Source organism: Archocentrus centrarchus, chromosome 23, assembly GCF_007364275.1.
Source record: "Archocentrus centrarchus isolate MPI-CPG fArcCen1 chromosome 23, fArcCen1, whole genome shotgun sequence".
Classification (NCBI taxonomy): Eukaryota; Metazoa; Chordata; class Actinopteri; order Cichliformes; family Cichlidae; genus Archocentrus; species Archocentrus centrarchus.
In genome coordinates this window covers 14,028,742-14,049,618 of record NC_044368.1, presented here as the reverse complement: position 1 = coordinate 14,049,618, position 20,877 = coordinate 14,028,742, and the positions used below count along the sequence as shown (strand labels likewise).

The window sequence follows — 20,877 nt, the reverse complement described above, 5'->3', positions numbered from 1 at the left end:
ATACCGTTATGTAATGCACTCAACATGCTCTGTGTTTGTGCCTCCATTTGCCTGCGTGCATGCGTGCGTGTGTGTGTGTGTGTGTGTGTGTCTGTGTGTGTGCTGGACTAACTAACCACAGCGTCATGTCTACTTAAGGAAGGAATGCACAAGAATATGACAGCAGGTCCATCACCTTTCATTATTTTCACCATTAAGAGAGTGAGAAGTGAAAAACACACAATGTGGAAACTTATGGAGGCAAACTGCAATAAGGGGGGGGGGGGGGCTCTGCATGCTCCTGACCCAACTGTGTTCACTTTGTCAAATCAGACAACCAGGCTTGACCTCTAATCACATAAAGCCGATATGTCCAATTCATTAGCCGCCACGTCCAACAGATGCATGACACATTAATTTGGACCCCTGTATCCTGGGCAGTTTAAGCCTGGTGTTTGCTCTCCATTTAGCTGGTCTGGTCTACACTCCTGAAGGAAATTTCTTTCTTTTTTTTCACTTCACTGGGTCCACCACTTTGTTGCTTACGTCATCTCTCTGCTGATGCTGTTGCCTGCTGGTGTTGGGAATGAGGTTTACAGTGGGATTACTTGAGCAGAAAACAGCTGCTTGTTTTAAAAGGAAACAAGACAGGTGGGAGCAGCAAGTGCAAAGTAAAATAGTGAAGATGAGCTAAAACCTTCTAAAATGGTCTATAATGATGTGACGAACAGTGTAATTGTCTGAGTTTGCCAACAGGAGCATGTCTTTGCACATTACAATTATTAAGCAGTGACCAGAATTTGCTATTTACAGCTCATACTGTACCATAAATGAGATTAATAAAGTATTAAATGAATAATAAAGTTCACAAGACAACCATATTAATTCATTATAGATTTTTTAAGTCTGCCTGTGTAGGTTCTCAGTCATCCAGGTCATAGTAGTCTGTGGAGCTTGAAAAAGGGCGACTGGACTTCTTTAAATCCTTTCTTTTTGCAATAAAAATAAGCATAATTGCCACGATTCTGGCACTGTTTAACATAAACTTTTTGATATTTTTGGGGTGTACAGTGGTTATCAAATATATTAGACTGCCACCCTGTGTAAGGTTTATGCCACAGGTGGCATAAATTAACAGCATTAGTAATGACCAAAATCATAAATAAAAAGGTAGAGGATAAACACTGAAAGAACAATTCGGTACTGAGCTTAACAAATTTATGAGACCACCTGTGTGTGTGTGTGTGTGTGTGTGTGTGTGTGTGTGTGTGTGTATATATATATACACACACACACACACACACACACACACACACACACAGGTGGTCTCAGAGCTCAGTACCGAATTGTTCTTTCAGTGTTTATCCTCGACCTTTTTAATTATTCTTCCGTATCCCTTTTAGTAGTAATTTAACACTGTTATACAAGTTAATGATGGAACTCTGGTAAAGTGTTAATTATTTAACTGTTTTAAAACACGTTAACCTCGATGGTACGGTGTTGCTCTCAGGCGGCAAACCACATTTTTCTTTATTACATTGTCCCTTAAAATTTGTAATTATTTATTATGTTATTTTTAAAAAAAAAAAAAAAAGACTCATCACTGTTCAGTAAAATGAGGAATCAAAGAGAGTTTGACCTTTGACCTGGGAGCATCCCAATCCTTTCAGGAACCAAATCTAAATGGGATGCAGAGACGGCTACTGCTAAGACTAATATCATTTTAATACATTTTTAATTAAAATTACTATATTATAAATATGGGCATGAATGTGTAAAGAAGTATAATTGGTTGTTGATATTTTTGATTTCACTTACTTACTAAATTAGCATTTCTTGGTTCGTTGCCTCAGGCCAACATTACACAGTGCCAAAGCAGTGCTGTGGACTGTGGAAGGTTTTTAGGTGCTTCCCTGCTCCAAAACTTTTTGTTGAATGATATATCACACATTTTTTTATATATATATTTTTTTTCATCCTGCCAATTTTTTCCTTTTATGTGTTTTAATTATTTGTTACACAAAAAAGCAAACTAACTCTATACACCCCCCCCCCCCCAAAAAAAAAAGAAAACAAAAAAACAAAAGCCTTCTAATTGTGAGCAGCATCATTCTTCCATATGCCTCTTAGTGGTGATTTAACACTGTTATGTAAGTTAATGATTGAACTCTGGCACAGTGTTAAATATTTAACTGTTTTAAAAATGTTGAATTAACTCTGAGTGTGCAGCTATTAAAACCCTGAAATAGTGTTTCAATCAGCTGAGAGTTCATTTAACTCTGAACACTTTACTGTGATGAACAGTGAGACTGATCATGAGCTCAGGAGGCCTGCTACTGTAGTTTTATGACCTTATATTTGTTTTATTAGTACTAGTACACTATAGGTATTAGTATTAGTACGTTGCTAGACAAATGCAAAGTAGTCTTGATAATGAGCTGCAACTGAAATGTTAAAAATGAACATTCACCTCACTAATACATGTTGGCTTTGAGACTCTTTGGGCAGTCACTTCAGGCTGACAGCTCATCAAGATGTACGACAGGTGCTGGGACATGAGTATGATTGACTCTGGGGGGGGGGTTGGACCCCTGACACACTTTGCTAGATGGTAAAACAAAAAAAAGACAACCTTAATAACACGATCAAAAAGACACAAAAATTAGGCCCAATGAAAAGTTTATACTTCATAAAAGGAAGATGAAGAGACTTGGTGTAGTTTTGGGTACAACTTGAGAATTGCCAGCTTAAAAAAAGCAAAGCAGGACAGAGTTTCAGTGCAGGGCACAGTGGAGCAGAGCAACAAGAATGTGTGAAAGAGTATGGGAGATTTAAATGGAAGGTGAGAATGGGATGGGGACATGGGGAGTCAGAGTGAGAGAGACAGGGAGGTGGGCTGGGGATGTGAAGTTGGACTGCACACAACAGCTTTTGAGCTGCACAAAATCCAACAAAAAAAACCTTAACATGGATACATTCACAAAGACAGTGAGGTAAAGGAGCGCAGGTTGCTGCAGGTGGCACAAATAAGGATGGCAGACTCATTTCTGCGCATTTGTTCTGTGAAGTTTACAAACATGCCGACCAAAACTTTTAAGCATACGACAGACCGGTAATTGCTACAACTTAAGCTGCATTTTGTTGTGGGGCACAAGCTTTATTTTCTTTGCCTGACTTTAAAGCGAAGTGATCAAAGTCCTGTCTGGATGGATACAGACACAGGCTCTGGGTTTCGGATCTTCAAGGAGAGACAGAACAGGACATCTGCGGGGGTGTTAGGACAGAGGTGAAAATAAGTGAAGAGAGGAGCTGAGGAGGGGAGCGACGGCAGGGGAGTGAGGGTCGTGAAAGGAAGGCAGTGAGATGAGGTCGGGGAATGATACCGAGGCAGTGGCAGTGGGCGTGGACACCTTTGACTGCTGAAAGACAGATGAGAAAGAGAAGTCACTTCCACGCTGGCAATGTATGAAAGTGTGTTGTATTTTCTTTTTAATTGGCAACTTGCAGTATTGGTCTCTTCATTGCTCTTATCTTTTTAAAAGCTTGAACACTTCAAAACTGATGACAGAAGATTGTGTTTATTTTTTGACACCTTTTTTTTTCTTTAATGTTTTGTTGGTGTTTTTTTCTTTTCTGACAGATGCATCATAGTGCCCAGTTATGACTAGCTCATCCTGGACTGTTCCAATAGTTTCATCTTTCTGCAGGTACTGTTACGGCATAAAATGCAATACTTCTTTTTCCAAGAGGGATTCCCCAGCTAAGATGTATGAAAGCAACATATGTTAAAAAAAAAGACATTAAATCACTAGTGTCTCCCCCTTCTGGCCCTGAGAGTAATTACACAAACACTGTCAGAACGATCCAGGGCTGAAAAATGAAGGATTTGCCAGCAACTGCAGTTCCTAGAATAACCACTTGAAACTGGATCTAAAAGCAGGTAAAACGACCCCCCAAAAATATGTCATGTTTGGTGTTGGTGCTTTTGGATGATTTTTCATGGGATTATCTGGCAAATATATGGCTTCAAAACATTTGTGCGCCAGTTTTGCTGTGTGAAATTTTAGTGTTTTATTTGTATGGTACTTAGCACTAGTTAGTGGGTGACTAGTCCATGTCATTAACCTGTAGTTTATGGATGCAGCCTGGTTACCAAGTTTGCTAGTATAGCTGATAAGTTTTTGAGCCAGAAGCTTCTGGCTCAACAAGACAAAAACCAAAAACCAAGGTGATAATGGCTATATTGGTAAAACTGAAGCTTTAAGAACAGAAGTGCACAAACCAATGGGTGACATGACTATGCCACATGGTGGATAGTAATCTGTGTTTGTCCTTGTCATCAGCCCCCAACCGCAATCCTTCCCCTGAATGGATCGTTTAAGTAAGAGAAACTTTCCAAAATACTTCTAATTTTCTTTCCCAGGTTACTGCTTGTTACTGAAGTCTCTGTTGTTACGCTTGTTCCAACTCTTCAACTTTTCCAAGTGATTGTTGGTTTATATAAAATGTAACACTGCTAGTATTACCACAGACATAAGATTTGGTTGATAACGTGTTTAAACTGCAAAAGGGCCTTGAATCATAAGGTTCATTTATATGTCAACATCAGGCACTCCGGTTTCAACTAAATGCATGACATCTGGAAAATTCTGTCTGATGAGACAAAGGAGATGGAAATGTGAGATGGAAAGAACCAAAACTGAAGAAAAAAAATTCTGAACACAGAGCAACGGGAAATAAGTGAAAGCAAAGCGGGGAAGATATTCAAAAAAAAAAAAAAAGCTTTAATTTTTCCTCTTCTGTTACGTGGTTAGGTTTAAAATAAGGAATTGAAGAAAAGAAATGTGCTTAGAGAAAAGTGGATTTGAGGGAGAGAGGAAGGTGAGGGGAAAAAAATGTGCATTGGACTCAATCATGAGAAGCAGAAAAGGGATGCGTGGAGAGAAAATTTAAGTTATAGAGTCACTATTCAAAATCCCCATGAAAAGATGGATAGAACCATAACAAAGGCAAAAAGGGTGGACAAAAAGATGTTTCTAAGCTGAATACAGTGAGCCAATTGATGGCTGACTGAAAGTATTTCTCTGATGATGAAGGCTTTGTGGAGGGAAAGGGAACTGGTGTCGAGTAGTTAGGCTCACAGAAAGAGTTGGTCCTAGTGTCAACTTCCTAAAAAATCTCCATCTTCCAGTCTATTTACTGCATCGCCTTTTCATTAGAGTTATCCTCAAGGAATGCTTAAGGAGAGCCAGTCAACATCTTCTCATGAAATATAATTTGCAATGTTTTTCTTGAAAGTTTGTAAAACACTTGCAGGAATCTGATTGTTACTTGAAGTCTGTGCTTTTGAGTTGATTTTTTTTTTCTTCTGCTTATGCTAAACCTGTGGATCTATAACTAATGAGCCAGAATTTAGCTTTAAATCCTACCATCCTTCCCCACTACAGATCAGTGATATTTTTTCTTGGGATTCAGAGATGATTTTGCTTGCTTACGACAAATACAACTGAACTGTTTTCTCCACCCAAGCAGTTTATTAAGAAGGTGTTGCTAGCATTGCATATCTGTCATTACTGTTCCAGAATTTCTTGTTGTTGTACCATTCAGTTCATCAAAGCTGTGATTTTCAGCTTCATCCCGTTTCTGTCCAATTCCTCTACCTGAACACTCAGCTCAACACTTTTTCTTCCTTTCATCCTATAGATATTTCATATTGATCCGTCACCTCTCTGCATTATCATTCTCTCCATTCATCATCCCTCCTTATCTCTGTCTTCATTGTTTTCTCACTCTTTCTCCCTTTTTCCTTGTGCCCCATTTTACTCCAACCTACCGATTATTATCAGTCATCCACCCCCTCATTATTTCCCCATCCTCTTCCCCACCTCCATCCCTCCTCCCTCCCTGCTTCCACCCATCCCATTATATTAATAGGCTGTTCAAAGTGTGTGATTTCAGCAGTAGCTTTTTCTATTAGCCAGCACTGCATTAGTGCATTAAGTCTGTATGCACACAGCTGCCTGTTACTCAGACGGACACATTAATAACATAATGGCGTACTGCTAGCTGCATTTATATTCTCTGGTGTTCACATATGTGCATGCACATGCATAGTCTAGCTCAATATTCAGGCAGTCCCATACAAGTTGATTACACCGCTCATTCACAGGCATGCACATGCTTAGCTTCATCTTCCACATACTCACACAGAAGCGTTGAATGCACAAAAGGAAACTATAAGAATTGATATTCACCGAGTCATTCGAGCACATTATGTGCATGCTAATGCAGCAAGCGATGAGTCACACTGAGTTTATTAAAGTGACAATACAACTTAAAACATCATTCAGGTGAAGCGGTGATGCTCGTCAGCTGATTTTGTTTTATTTGTCATGTCTCATACAAAAAAAAAATGGTTGAAGGTCACCTAAGAAATGATTAAGGCAAAGTTTTTGTAGTTTTTTTTTTTTTTTGTGCAAAAAGAAACAAAAAAAGAAGAAAAAAAAGAGCAAACATCTGTGCGCTTATGTAAAGGTCTGTGAGCCAGTATGCGTGTAAATGTTTGTCGGGGAGGTGGATTGGAAGACACAGGGGGGGATCCGGAAATGGAATTGCTTCCTCTCAGCAGGTGTGTGCATGTGCGAGCGCCAGTGCCTTCTTCCCCTAAAAATAAAATGATACTGCTTCCCTCGAGACCATATGGTACAGATAACAAGCTGGTCCTCCAACTCTCTTGCCTGCGCTCTCCCCGGTGGGATGAAAGAGCGGTCCATCTTGGGAGACTTCTTTTATTGGTATAAGTTCAGGAAAAGTGAAACTTTATTATCTCTCTTTCTCTTAACCTTGCCTTCAAAGGCATGAGCACGGGGAGTTAATTTTCTATAATGCTGCAGCTGCTTTTTCAGCTGTACACCTGTTACTGTGTGAGTGCACTCACCCTACATTCAGTGCAATTACTTTCTGTGATTGAACTCGCATCAGAAATGACTGCTGACCAACTTCGGATCAATTAAGTTATCCAACAGCGAATTCACTAAGTGCTTACTCACACCGACATAATCAATTCCTCTTTCATTCTAATTAGTTTTAACTCTTTTAGTGAGCACCTGCTACTGGGCTCAATCTTTGATTTGATGAAAACTACTTTGCAGCCAAGAAATGTACATAGAATAACTCAACTGACTTAAGATCCTATTTTTTCTCCTGATTTATAGTGGCAGTGACTTTTTTTTTTTTTAACAAACTGACTCCAATTACTCTTGCAATGTTTCTTATTTATTTCCATCGGTTTTCTGTCATTGAAATTCATGTCACACTGTATATCAATGGCACAGTCACTGTTTAAAGGAGTCGCTTTTTATTTGACTTGTTAACCTGCTGCTGGGGCTGCAACAATGGCCATTTAGTGATGCTTGGGAGCACAAGAAATAGATGAGTGGAGTGTCTCACCATCTGCTGCTCACTGTTGTTTGAATCCTGAAACAAATGCTGAAGTGTCAGAATGCATTTGTGTTTTGTTTTTCTTTTGCTGTGCCATGAATACACTGGTACTGTTGTGGCAGCATGCTGTTAGATCCCTCCAAATTAGAATCAATTCCATCAGCATTACAGTAAAGATCCAGAGTTCATCTTATGGATGAAGCAAGAAAAAGGGAGAGCTGCTTATTCTCTACATTATGCAGTATAATGTATGTGTGTACAGGAGGTGGAAAGAAATGATCCCAAAAAACTGGTCTTCGGTTTCCACGCGGTAATAATCCAAAACCTGCTCATAATTTCTGCTATAGCTCCTGCTGAAAATAAAACCCCAAATTTTCTCAGAAGGTCAGATGCTTTAACCTCCATTATAATCTTTAACAAGTATCTATTCATCACTGAGTCATTACATTTTTTTGGCACAGAGAAAAGACGTCGTCAGCAAAAAGTTCCTCTGACAGCTGCGCTTCTATTGAATTGTGTCAGAGTTATTGATTCCCAGTTTGTAATTCGTGCGACTATTTATTTCAGTCCAAGTCAGTCTGAAAATGTGTGTGCAATGTTTTTAATGGTTGTTTCTATTTATATGTTTATTTATTTTTGTACAAATTTGCACACTAAACAGGATGAATGATGCTGTAGACAAAATGAGAAAAGGAACTTATAAAATATTCCTAGTAATCCTATAACACAAATATTATTTATAGCATCTTAGTGTGTCTTGCCTCTCTGTTGCTGGTTTTATATTACACATTCTTATTTATGATACACACACTTAATAAAAAAAAAAATATATATATATATATATTTTTCACGTTTTTTCATGTTGAAAACCTAATTGTAGGATGAAGATTTGGATGACGAAGAGAGAGCAAGGCAGAGAAAGCGAGAAAAGGCAAAGGATGGGAAGACTCAAATGTGCAAACAGGTGATAAAGTAAAATGGTACACAGACTCTTTGGCATCACCCTTTGGATCGTGAAGTCTCGTGTTGATGCCCCCGGCTGAGCATTTTGGCCATCATGGTGTTTTAAAGCAGGACCTGACAAGCGAGGTGTGGATGTGACTGTGAAGGTGAGGGACACTGCATGCTCTTATGGTAACAACTTGCCAATCACCCATGACCATGACCAGCTAGGAGGTCACTGAGGTCCGGACCTCTTTTGCAATGACCTCTTTTTTTCCTTTTTTTTTTTTGCAATACAAGACAGTAAAAATTGGCACAAATCACTGTGTAGCTCTCTAGCTGGCTTTTACTTTGAAAAGACTCTGGCTTGGCCTACAGTGCCTGTGATTGGTTGTTTTCAGGGGGTTATGCCCACCCTAAAAACATACCCTGCTTTTTCTTTCTTCTTGACTCTGATGAGAACCGTAATTAAGAAAATGAACATCGTGTTCTCTCACATCCACAACCACAGCCGACGCACAATCACCAATTAGCCTAACGAGCATGTCTTTGAGCTGTGGAAATAACGCCACCTCACCTCTGTGTGCCCTGCTTCTCTCCCTATGACAGCTTACCACCGAGACCCCGAGCCGGATAGGTAGTTAAGAAAATGGATGGATGGGTTAATGAACATTGTGTTCTGTTCAACAAGCCCTGCGTGTAGTGATCAGGAACAGAAAGTAATTAAGAAAGTGTTTACTGAGGTCATAGATCAAGTGAGAAATGGGTTTATTTTCTCATAGACTTCTATAGAACTGGATCAATTTTTACCTTCTAACGGCCATTAGATCAAATGCAGATTTAACACACTTCTGCACTGGCTTCACGTTCCAATTCCAGTATTACACTTATGTTATTAGTTATAAATAATTTACAATTGGATTAGTATTTTGAGAAGCCCTATGCTAAGCTGAAATGATGACATTAAAATATATGAACGGTGGAGAGTGAAATGAGTGATGTTAAGACATGTAAAATAAAAATGTAAGATATGAACAGTTTTTTTTTCTCCCTCTAAAATAATAATGATTTCTTTTTTAAATCTTTTGATGCGGGAGCTCTTGAAAATCAGTTTCTACCCCCCCCCCCCCCCCCCCCCCCCCTCTTTTTCTGCTGCTCTAAATTACAAAAATTGAGCTTGTAGAACAGAGTTTGGATCAGCAGCGGTCACGCGCAACCCTTTTTTTGATGCTGATACATAATGTAATAATGACTGACTCAAGTGGCCGCCTGCTGAGCCGCTGATGATCCTCTTGTGAATGGTTAAAAGCTCATTGAGAGAAGTAAAATTAAAACACAACTATACATATGCGATATGGCTCCCGCAATGCAAAACACTCCTATCAGTCACGACTGAAGCGCTATACATGCTCGAACCATGTGTGGGCACACGCTTTTTTTTTTCCCCCCTCTTCTGCTGCCTGGGGACATTTGTCATCTTTGTCTTGTGTCAGTAAAAGTTCTTGCATCAAACACTTAATCAAAACGTATTTCATAACCGAAACATGCACACTCTAATGGTTTTTAAACACTTTCTAGCCGCTAATTTGCTGCTAAGCTGTTTTTCATTAAACAGATTTAAAATGCTTTCCGTGCAGGTCTGTTGGCATATTATATGATGTATGAGGCTCATTTACAAGTGCAACAATGGGAATATACTGTATGCCTAATGGGTTTAATGGTGGGGAATACCTTTTTGAAGCTTAGACTTTCTGATTGCTCTGATTAATAATTCTGTAACACTGGCAGGTATGTACAGTGTGTGTGTGTGTGTGTGTGTGTCCTCTAGCAGAGTTTGTGAATTGAAAAAGAATGGGACTGAAATGTAAGTTTAACTTTGTGTGTGCGTTTTTAGGAATTTGTGACATTTGCAGCTACAGTTGCACAGTATGAAGCAGGGATGCATACAGGGATGCCTACAGGAACACTGAGAAAGAATGCTGGCAGGTGTCAAGCGCTCATGTTGGCACATGCACTGCTTACACACACACACACAGACACACACACACACACACACACATAAAGGCGCTATCAAGCATGAAACTCACAATGAAGCTCTGTTGGATAGCTTTTTTTTGTTTAACCGCACTGAGAGACAAAACAGAGGGGAGAAGCTGCAGGTGGCTGGCTTGCATCAAGTAGTCTTATGCCTCCCTTCTTCCTCCGTGTTTGTGTGGGTGTATTTGTGTGTGCCACTGGACACGAGATTTAGGTTGCTGAAGCGATGCAGCTGTTGGAGGAATATATTATTCAAATAGTGTGCGTGAGCAGAAGTGGATATGTGAGTGCGAGTGGGCCTAAGGAGAAGCGAAAAGTGAAAGAAGCAACATTAGGAGATCTTCGTGTCTGTACCTCAAATCTAATGTGTGCTGGAACAGATGTAAAATGAAGGAACAAATGCCCATACTGATTTTACTGCACAGAGTAAATAAGCAATGCATACTGTCATAACTGAATACTTGAGTATTTGTCATTTATTGAGGTCAAAAACCAACTACGTGCCATTTGGCTATGCTAAGTAGCTTGCTTAAAAATCCTGCCTTACAAGTGTTTCCTGATGGAATTGTCAGATGTGTTTGTGTTTGAGGAGTCATTAAAATAGTTTGGAAAGCTTCAGTGTGTCAGTGTTGTCTTGTCAGAAAGGCAAAATGAAAAGAGGATGCACTCAGTGCAGCTTTATCTGTCAAAACACCCACAGTGAAATGCGTTAAGTGATAGTTAAAGATGTGATGAAGATAAAACTTCTGTCTTCCCCCCCCCATATTGACTGTTGTCTTGTCTCTCCCAGTGTGTATTTTGTCCTGTCTCCCTGTGCTCTCCTTTTTCTCCTTTTCTTTCCCCTCACCCGTAATCTATCATGGTAGGTGGCTGTCTCTCCCCGAACCTGGTTCTGCTGGAGGTCTCTTGATGTTAAAGGGAGTTTTTCCTTACCACTCTCGCCTAGTCTTGGCCTTGTGAAGAGACTGTTGTTGTGAATTGCTGCTATATAAATTAAGCTGAGTCGAACTGAACTGTGTGTGTGTGTGTGTGTGTGTGTGTGTGTGTGTGTGCGTGCGTGTGTGTGTGGTGGTGTGTGCGTGCGTGTGTGTGTGTGTGTGAGAGAGAGAGAGAGAGAGAGAGAGAGAGAGAGATGTGTGCTTGTGTATTTATGGTATTGTGTTCAGTAAAATCCAAGTCAGCTGAGGACAGATGTGCATTTGTTGTGTGTGTGTTGGTTCCCTGTGATACAGGGAGATAAAGTTGTGTGTGAGTATGTGTGTTCATGTGAGAAGGAAAGTGATGATATATTGACAGAGATATATTAAAGGCTGCAGCCTCAGGTCCCTGGCCTCCGGCCCTCTGGCCTTCCTCTCCTGTCTGATATTGGCAGTGGGGGTGTATTTAAAACTGTATGCGCACACCTACACAGATGTTAACCAAGTGAGACTTGCATCATGTGTCCTCCAGCCAATCGTCTGAACCTTTCTCAGCAGCAGGTGCAGATTCATCACTTCAGTTTTAAACCTTTATAACCAAAGTGCCGTCCTTAATACGATTTCTCTTAAAAATTTAAATGAACCGAGGTGATGGGTTGGCATTACAGCTTTTGCCTCTCGGCAGAGCAGAGTTCCCCGCGTCTCTGCTTTATTCATTGTCATACTGATAATTTAAGAACTGGTAGGAAGAGTTCGGTTTTAAGTTCCATGCTGTACTATTAGTACATGTCCATTTTCTCACTTGGTAGTACCATGAACAGAAAGCCTGGCTCAGAAATATAACTGCATGCTTTCTGGGCCCCAGCCGCCCTGACACCATCTGTGAATGCTTGACAGATATTATCCAGTAGATTTCTGCAGCTTAATTACAGTATTGTTTAAAAATGAACATCACTACAAATGAACTAATTCACAGATGGACAGGTAGAATGGACTGACCTTCTCTTAAGTGCATCAATGATAAATCAGCGCCATCATTCCAGTAACTTGTAATCCATATCTTTATCTTGTCTCTAAGGTGATTACTGCAAGTCATCCGACCCTTATCTTAATTAGAAACCACCAACTTTCTTTCAATGTGCAGATGCTTGGTGTTAGTTTCACCCAAAGGCCACATTTTTTACCCCGAGTATCTGCACACCATTTCTTTGTGATTTTAAAATATTACAGAACTTTTCAAAGTATTTAACAAGGTAAAAAAAACAAAAAAAACAGACAGGATGTTTATTTATTTATTTGGATTTCTTAGTGGATCTACAAGACTCCATGGTATAATGTGCAAAATATTTGGAAGAGAGAAGCCTAAGTGATAGAAATGCAAAAAGGGGCCACTTTCATGAGGAAATCAATTTGAGACATATAAGCAAAAAACAAGAGAGAATGGGGAAATTTCCTCTGAAAATATCTGTGGCCTTGCATGGTGAGTTTGGTAGCATTAGTGCAAGGCATTATCCCCACCTGCTGAACACCTTCTCTACAGTGTGCCACTGGAAAGCTCCAAGGAATTAATGGCTCACTGGGCCATTAATTCACAGCCTCGCTCGGTGCCTTGCTTATACTTCAGTTTCCCAGACAAACTGAGTGCTACCTTAGAGAGCTAAGAGAAACCATTGATTCAGTTCCTCTTATCTATCAGACATTTAGGGTTTTGTGTTTTGATATACCTGCAGGTACGCCAATCTATTTCCTTGATGACAGTGTAGTTTCTTATTTGTATTTTCTTTTTCTTATTTTTTTTTGTTGCTCTTTTATAATACCAACTTTATCCTTGTGACTTGTTTTTATATACATATTCCTTTTTTTTTCTTTCTTTTTTTAAAATCTGTCACTGTTGGCTCTCTTTCTTTTTTCTTAACCTCTTGGCTTTTTTGAAAATACAGCTCTTTTCATTCCATTTCCTCGCTGCCCTCCCCACATCCTCCTTTCTGCCTTTTCTAGGCATATGCATTGCTTTGCCTTCTGCCTCTAGTGGTTGTATCCCATTAACTTTCCCGTTTCCTTCATTCAGCCTTCTCCTTTCTTTGTTTCCGCTGCCTCTCTCTTTCTGTTTTGTTCCCCTGCCTTTACTTTAGTTATGCTTCTGCTAAACACACTCTCATGCCTCATCATTTCGCTCTCATTTTTCTCACCCATTGCTTTTCGCATCTCTTGTTCATTCTCTTTGCTCCAATTAAATGTTTCCCTGTCATCGTTTCTTTCACCCTGCCTCTTGCCCACTCCCACACACCACACACACACACACACACACACACAGAGTTATGCTATCTATTCTGTTGCTTTTTTCCCTGAGCCCTGTTTTTTTTTTTTCCTCTCTGTTTGCTCCCGCGAAGTGGCTTCCTTTTTACACTTTCAGTCTCTTTCTTTCATCTTGTCTACATTTTTCATTTGCTTGTCAACAAACAAATTACAGGTTGCTATTCTGTTCAGAATTTGCTGTGATGCAGAGGATACACGGGGTAAACCCAAGCTTTTAAAGAGAATATGTCATTGTTGTTTGACAGCATTTAGATGAGCTCAGCATAAAATTATTGTTAATAATTACACTAATAGCCATGTGCTTGTGTGTGTGTGTGTGTGTGTGGTGTGTGTGTGTGTGTGTGTGTGTGTGTGTGTGTGTGTGTGTGTGAGCTAGCATTTGCCAAAACTGTGGTGAGACTTGTACACATTGCTGTGTACTATTATGCTGCACATGTTGTCAACTATCTTTTACATCAACTGACATACTGATCTATATACTATATGCCTGAGAATTGGCGTCATACCAACAACATTGACTTGGATGTGAAATAGCCAGTTCAGATGATTTATCCTATCCTGACACTGGACAAAAGGCAGGTATCCATGAACAGGATTCTAGTCCATCACAGAGAGCCACACAACCAGTCCTGCTCACATGAATGTAGAATCAGCAATTAACCCAACATGCTTGTATTCGGACTGAGGAAACCCAGACAAAACCCGTGGTGGTGGAATATGTATGAGCCATCTTACACCTACAGCTATGACAAAAGTAGTTTTAACTTTCACAGTTCTACTGTGGTAGTGCATTGTTAAAATTTTGTAAAAAACTAAAACCAAACAAAAAAAAACAGTCAAATGCAGGTACATTGCAACATGAAAGATTGAAAGACAGGAAAAAAAATGTAAAGGTACGAATAGTGAAAAGAAAAAGTGAGACAGCCCCAGACAGAGAGAACCAGGTTAGAGTGATTGATGCCCAGGCCTTCGCCCCAGCAGTCTTCATGCTGGTAAATTAGCTTGGTGAGATCCCTCTGTGGCGATATTCTCCTCATTAAACAGAGACCATGACTTGCTGTTAGAGGGCTGAGTCAAAAATGTTTTTGAACAAGTAAATAACTATCCAGACTTACTCAAAAGCAGGGCTCCAGACAGCCAGATCAATTTACTGTATGTGTGCCTTCATTCTCCTGGTCGCCATGGACTGGGCAATTCCTCCAGCTCAGTCTGAGGGGGGAAAAAAAATCCCAGTGTAACCTCTGTAGCTTTTATTTTTATGGATACAAAATTACTACAATTTCTCTCCACACAAAAATTGAATATAAATGGTTTAACGTGATTAAGCAGATAATTTAATGGCCAATGACGTGACCAACCTTCCTCACAATGGCCCTGCAACTGTAACTGTGCGTGAACAATTTTAACAGCGTATGCAATCCTCTTACTGACAGTGTTTTGACTATGTGTGTGTGTGTGTGTGTGTGTGTATGAGACAGGAAAGCTATGCATGTGTGTAATGCTTTGGGGTTAATTAGCTTCAGACCAATGCCATCTATCAACCTAATGCTCAGACTCTGCCCCCCCCCCCCCCCCCCCCCCCCCCACCCCCCCCCCCCCCCACCCCCCCCCCCCCAACCAACCCCCCCCCCCCCCCCCCCCCCCCCCCCCCCCCCCCCCCCCCCCACCCACCCCCACCGACAGCTCCATTACACCAGATACAAACAAACACACTATAAACCAGTTGAGGTTGCAATAGTGCTTCTGTAAGGTCTCCACATGGCAATATATTTTAAGACAATATTTAGAATAAAAAAATATAGAAAAATATAATATCTCTCATAGAGATTTTGTGGTAATTTTTAGCCCTTCCTATGTTGCTTTAGCCTGAAAGCACAGCACAAATTGCTGACTGTAGCATTCCTCACAAAGCCAGAGGTAAATTTCCACCGCTCTAGCATATTTTGCTCGGCTGTGTTTTTGTCTTCTCGGTTCCTCTGCGGGGATGAGCGCAATTCTATGAAGTAAATTTTCTCAACTTTGGTCCTCAGCTGGAACAACACACACACACACACACACACAAAAAGCCACTGGCTTGAATCATTAGGTCTGTTAAGGTCCAAATCCGGCTGTTAGTTATCTGTTCAGCTCCCTAGTGGGATTCAGTCGGATCTATAGTGAGGGATGAAACTGTTCCTCTCTATCACCAAAGCCATTAAGGAATAGACGGGGCAGACCTAACTGTCTATAGTGGCAGGACTTCTAGGATATTGGCTTATATTGGCTTATATTGGTTTCACTGCCCCCAGAGTTCACTCAGGAGATACTATTGGATCAGAAAAAATAAATAAATAAAGAAGAAGGGCCTTTAAAGGTTTTCTTTAAGCAATATTTTAGTCAAAGAATGTGTTTCCAGAGTTAAAAAAAAAAAAAAAGAGATATTAACAGGTTGCTCATGTTGATTGATTTTTTTCACACTGCTCTTTCAGTACTCTTTGTTTAGAGTGGAATACAACAATTAAAAATTAATCTGTTATTTTTTATGCTGAGACTTCTCTATTCATGTTTTCGCTGTGATTAATTCCATATTTAAGCAAAGACCAAGATTTAGTATCTTTGCCGGATGGGCCAAATTGCTGTTCAGTGGCAGCCACACTACTTGATATAGATTAGTGTGGTTTGTTCTGAGGAAGAGTTTAGGCTTCTAATGAGGTTTTGTGGAGGTGCAGGGTATACGTGCTGGTTCAGAGACCTTTTGACTTCTTTAAGAATGGTGACTGCAAGGAGGTGAGCACTGCAGTGCTGAAAGCGTTAAGTTTTCACGCATAGTGGAATTCTGGTAATCCGGAGAACCTTGGGAACAGAGAGATTAAAGATTTAACATGTCTTGATTGTACTACATACTGTGAGATTTATTTACTTGTTTACATATATATGGAAATTCCATTCCAGAGATCTAACAATACAAGCAATTTGGTAGCTTGTAGCAATACCACAGTTCTTTGAATTAAATGAAAAAAATGAATGGATTAATACACAAGTCAGTGTATTTTAGCATTGAGTCTTCCAACATATACTAAATGCAGAGGTGGCAAACATACAAAAGCTGAAGTACTGTTTCAACTTCTTTGCTCAAGTGAAAGTGAAAAGTACAGGCTCTAAAAGTACTCAAAGTAAGAAAGTAAAAAGTAGCTCTTATACTGTTTATACTGTCTTCATACTGACAGTATACAGTTGGTATAAAGTGGTATAAGGTTGAATTCAGTGAATGAATCTCAGCATCATCAGCTTAAATTCAAATTAATCTTTGCTACACTTGATGTACCCTAACACTGACGATGGACACAGTTCAACACAGTATTTTACTGTAAATTCACAACAGTACAGCAAGCTAACCTGTTAATCCTGCACTAAACTGCTGACTACGCATCCTTGAATAACACGTAGTTAGTACAGCTCAGATCCAATATATGATTTAAAAAAAATGAGGGACATACCTTTAATATAATCTCGCCTGTCCTGCCTTTTCTTACATCTTTCTCCATCTCTGAGTGAAGTTATCTCTCAGCTACTAGCTACTATCCTTACTAAGGAGTTGGCAACACTGGGTGTACATTAGGTAGCAAATACACTGTGTCACAAAACTGCACACAAACATGTTCAACTTTTGTAAAATGCCATGCTTTCTCTGTCACTTTTTTATCCAGCTGTCAAATCACAGTGGAGATGGTAATGAGAATGGGTTACTCCCTGAGTTGATGCTCCTTGAGTATTCATGTTTGTAGAAGATAACTTAAACAATATAAATATAAAAAAATACTCTCAAGTACTCCAGACTTGGCATTCTCAGTTGAACAAGGATTTTTTTTGCAGCAGCAGACCTGTTTCTGCACCATTCATTATGTTTATTTGGCCAATATCTCCAGGAGATGCAATATTTACAGTACTTTGGATAATTTCTGTCCCATAGAAAAGGAAATACCATCACATTTTCAAAATTTAGCACCATCTTGGTACCAAACACAATTTTGAGCTTGCATATAAATCTATATGCAACAAAAGTCTCCAGCAGTTACGTTATCTATCCACTTTCCACTGCCAGATTTTGATCCAGTTCCTAATACATTTCAATAATTGTTGTTGATATCTTTGTCTGGGCAGTGCAGTTACATATTAGGTGATGACTGTCCACGAAGAATCTAAAAACAATACAGGACATTTCCCCATTGATAAGTGTGTGAGAGTCTGAACATGTTAATTGAAACTGCAGATAACCGTATACATACTCTTCCATTTATTGCTCACACTTGTATCTCCCTCTCTCCCTCATACACTCACACACATATTCATTAGAGCAAATGGAATTAAGGGGATTGCAGGCATAATCTTCTTCCCCAGCGATGTGGGGGAACCAAGCTGTTAATTTGCCGCTTCTAACTACACCTCCAACTCAGCTTGTTTTGAAAAGGGCTCAAGTCTTTGGGAATCAATGGGAACTCACAGTACGTAAATGATTTACAACAGTCAAATGTGACTTGACATCAGGAGCACTAAGGAAGCAATCTGAGTAGTTCAAGCTTTGCTTGTGGAGTACAAACCACACTTTTGAACACTTTAGGGTCTGTGTGCGTGTACTGCATGGGGCTGCATCGTATAATAGAGACAGCTACGTCTGTCCCTCAAACACAGGAAAGAAAGAAAAGAAAGAAAAAAAGGACAAAATTCATCATGTCTTCTCTGAGTAGAACTAATAAAGTTGGAGTTTATTGATACTGCGGTCTTTGATAATTTAGCCCTGGTGCACGTTTATTACCTGGTTTCGCTACGCATCCCTAGTGACTCCATGAATTTCTGCAGAAATATTTTAAGTAAACACAGGTATATTTGTGGTAGATAGAACTGGCTCCATACCTGCAGCACACAATATTGGATGTTGAATCTGCACTTTATGCAACTCTCGCTCCCTCACTGCATTTGCTCCTTTCTCTGCTTTCTGTCCTCTTACTCAGTAATGACTTGTCATCCTTCCCAAGTCATTACTGAGTGTGTTTGTGTCTGAGTATGTCTGTTTCCCAGCTTTAGAGTGAAATAACAAAAGATCAAAGTATTGGATTCACAGAGGTCACAAAGTTTCTTTCTCATTGTAAACAGACCAATATCTCATATTCCCGCAGCCATGAATTCAGTTCTCTTTGAAATGGATATTCAATTATTTAAATGTACATAGAGTAAAAGACCAAGTGAAACAGTGGAGTCACACGCCAGCACATGTATGTAGGCACATATTGCATATACACTAAAGAGCTGGCAGTGGCTTTGATTTTTTCAAAAATTTGTTCACAACTGTTCTCTATGAATTATACATATTCTGAAGTTCACAAAAGTTTCCAGTTGTATTCCCCAGGCAGAGGAGACCAAACACACTACTCAAATGCTAGAAGCACAAACTCCCACTGGGTTTCACTGAGAAAAATGGAAAGTTATTAAACAACACAAAATCCGACGACAAAGGTGTTTTGTTTCAAAATTAGATATCCAACTGCCAATACAATAAGAAACCTTTCATTTAGTGTTGTGCAGTGAGTGCTATCGCAGAAGTAAGAACACTCTGTCAATATTCTCCGTATACACAGTGAATGTGCAATTAATATATTACATTTTTATAATGCGTACAATAACATTGAAACTCAGGACTGTTTACTTTTGTTTACAGATTTGTTTTTAACCCACTGAAGAGAAATAACTTACAATATCTCTTAAGGGGATCCCTGACCTTTTTTTAAATGGCAAAGACAAGTATAGCTGCACAGCGGCAGAGACTTCAGATGATGCTCAAAGGGAATAAAGACAGTGAGTGATGGCCTTTAGAAACATTCAAGTCACACAGACACGCACGCGCACTGCCTGCCCTAAATCCCTCTTCTGGTTTTGCTGTGTTCAGCAGTTGTCGACATTGGTGTTTTCGTCTGGTGGCATGGGAGACAGACAGCTGACACACCTTATGCTTGGGCTGAGATTGGCAGTTAAGAGTTGCTTCAAATGTATGCCAATGAGATGTCTGCCCAACAACTGTGTGTGTTTGCGAATGTTATAAATGCAGGGGCTTTCCCTGCCGTCTCCCCCTGTCAGGGGAAAAATCAATCTGCCTGTCAGCCATTGAACACCTTCGGCCTGTTATGCTACCTATCAGAAGCAATACACGTATGTGTATGTGTGTGTCTTCTGTCATTTCGCCAACCTCTTTGTCTCTCCAGTCTGCAATCTGTCTGTTATGGGTTTTTTTTTTCTGTCCCCTGCTTTGGTTCCTGATGTCTCGTCTCTGTGTGTCTTTTTAAATCTTCTTTCTACCCTTAATCTGTCAAACACAACACCAGTGTTGAAAAATCACACCACCTGCTTACCTTTTTGTTACCTCATTGCATCCTGTATTCATATTTCCAATTATGTACCAATTATGCTTTCATACCTGTTCATCATCCGGATGTCTTTGTGTGTGTGTGTGTCTGTTTTTTCTTTCACATCTACGAACCAGCAATTTGTCATTGTAGTTATTCAGTAAAATTCATGCTGATGACTTCATCTCAATTTCCAGACAATTATTTACCACAGTGATCCTGCAGGGAGTGGGTGTTTGTAATTCCTATTTCAAATATCACTGAACTTTTTTAGATCCTTTTTTTTTTTAGTGTAGGGGAACACATTAATTCTTATGATAAACATTAAATCAAATCAAATCATATAAGAGTCATCCCACCTCACTCATTTCAATATGTAGGCTGTAAAACAATTGTACCGTTTGGCTCACAGTCAGAAACAAGAACATTTTATTTAGCAGCTTTTCCCCTTTTCATATTTCCTTAATGTCTTCCTTCCTTCTTTTCTTTTCTCATCCAGATCCCGCAGATCAGCTATGCCTCCACAGCCCCTGAGCTGAGTGACAACACTCGCTACGACTTCTTCTCTCGTGTGGTGCCGCCAGACTCCTACCAGGCCCAGGCCATGATGGACATCGTCACAGCGATGGAGTGGAACTACGTGTCCACGCTGGCCTCAGAAGGCAACTATGGCGAGAGCGGTGTGGAGGCCTTCATCCAGATTTCCAGAGAAACTGGTAAGAGCAGCCCTTTCCTCTCTCAGCCCGTAAAGCAAAACCTCAGCTCAATCAGGAGACAGAGTAAAGGACATATATTGGTGTTTCCATATTATGTGCATTATAAAGTTGACTATGGCATTGAGTTTTTTTTTTTTTTTTTCGAACTTTGTTCTT

General features: G+C 39.9%; 1 protein-coding gene across 1 annotated transcript in view; it reads left to right on the top strand.

Annotated features, from left to right (window-relative positions):
• The window catches only part of grm8a (glutamate receptor, metabotropic 8a), a 266,173-nt gene that overhangs the window by 95,905 nt on the left and 149,391 nt on the right, over positions 1 to 20,877 (top strand). Inside the window, exon 2 of the mRNA XM_030720317.1 lies at positions 20,505 to 20,721. Coding sequence (XP_030576177.1) covers positions 20,505 to 20,721 — 217 coding nt within the window. The remainder of the gene's footprint in view (positions 1 to 20,504; positions 20,722 to 20,877) is intronic.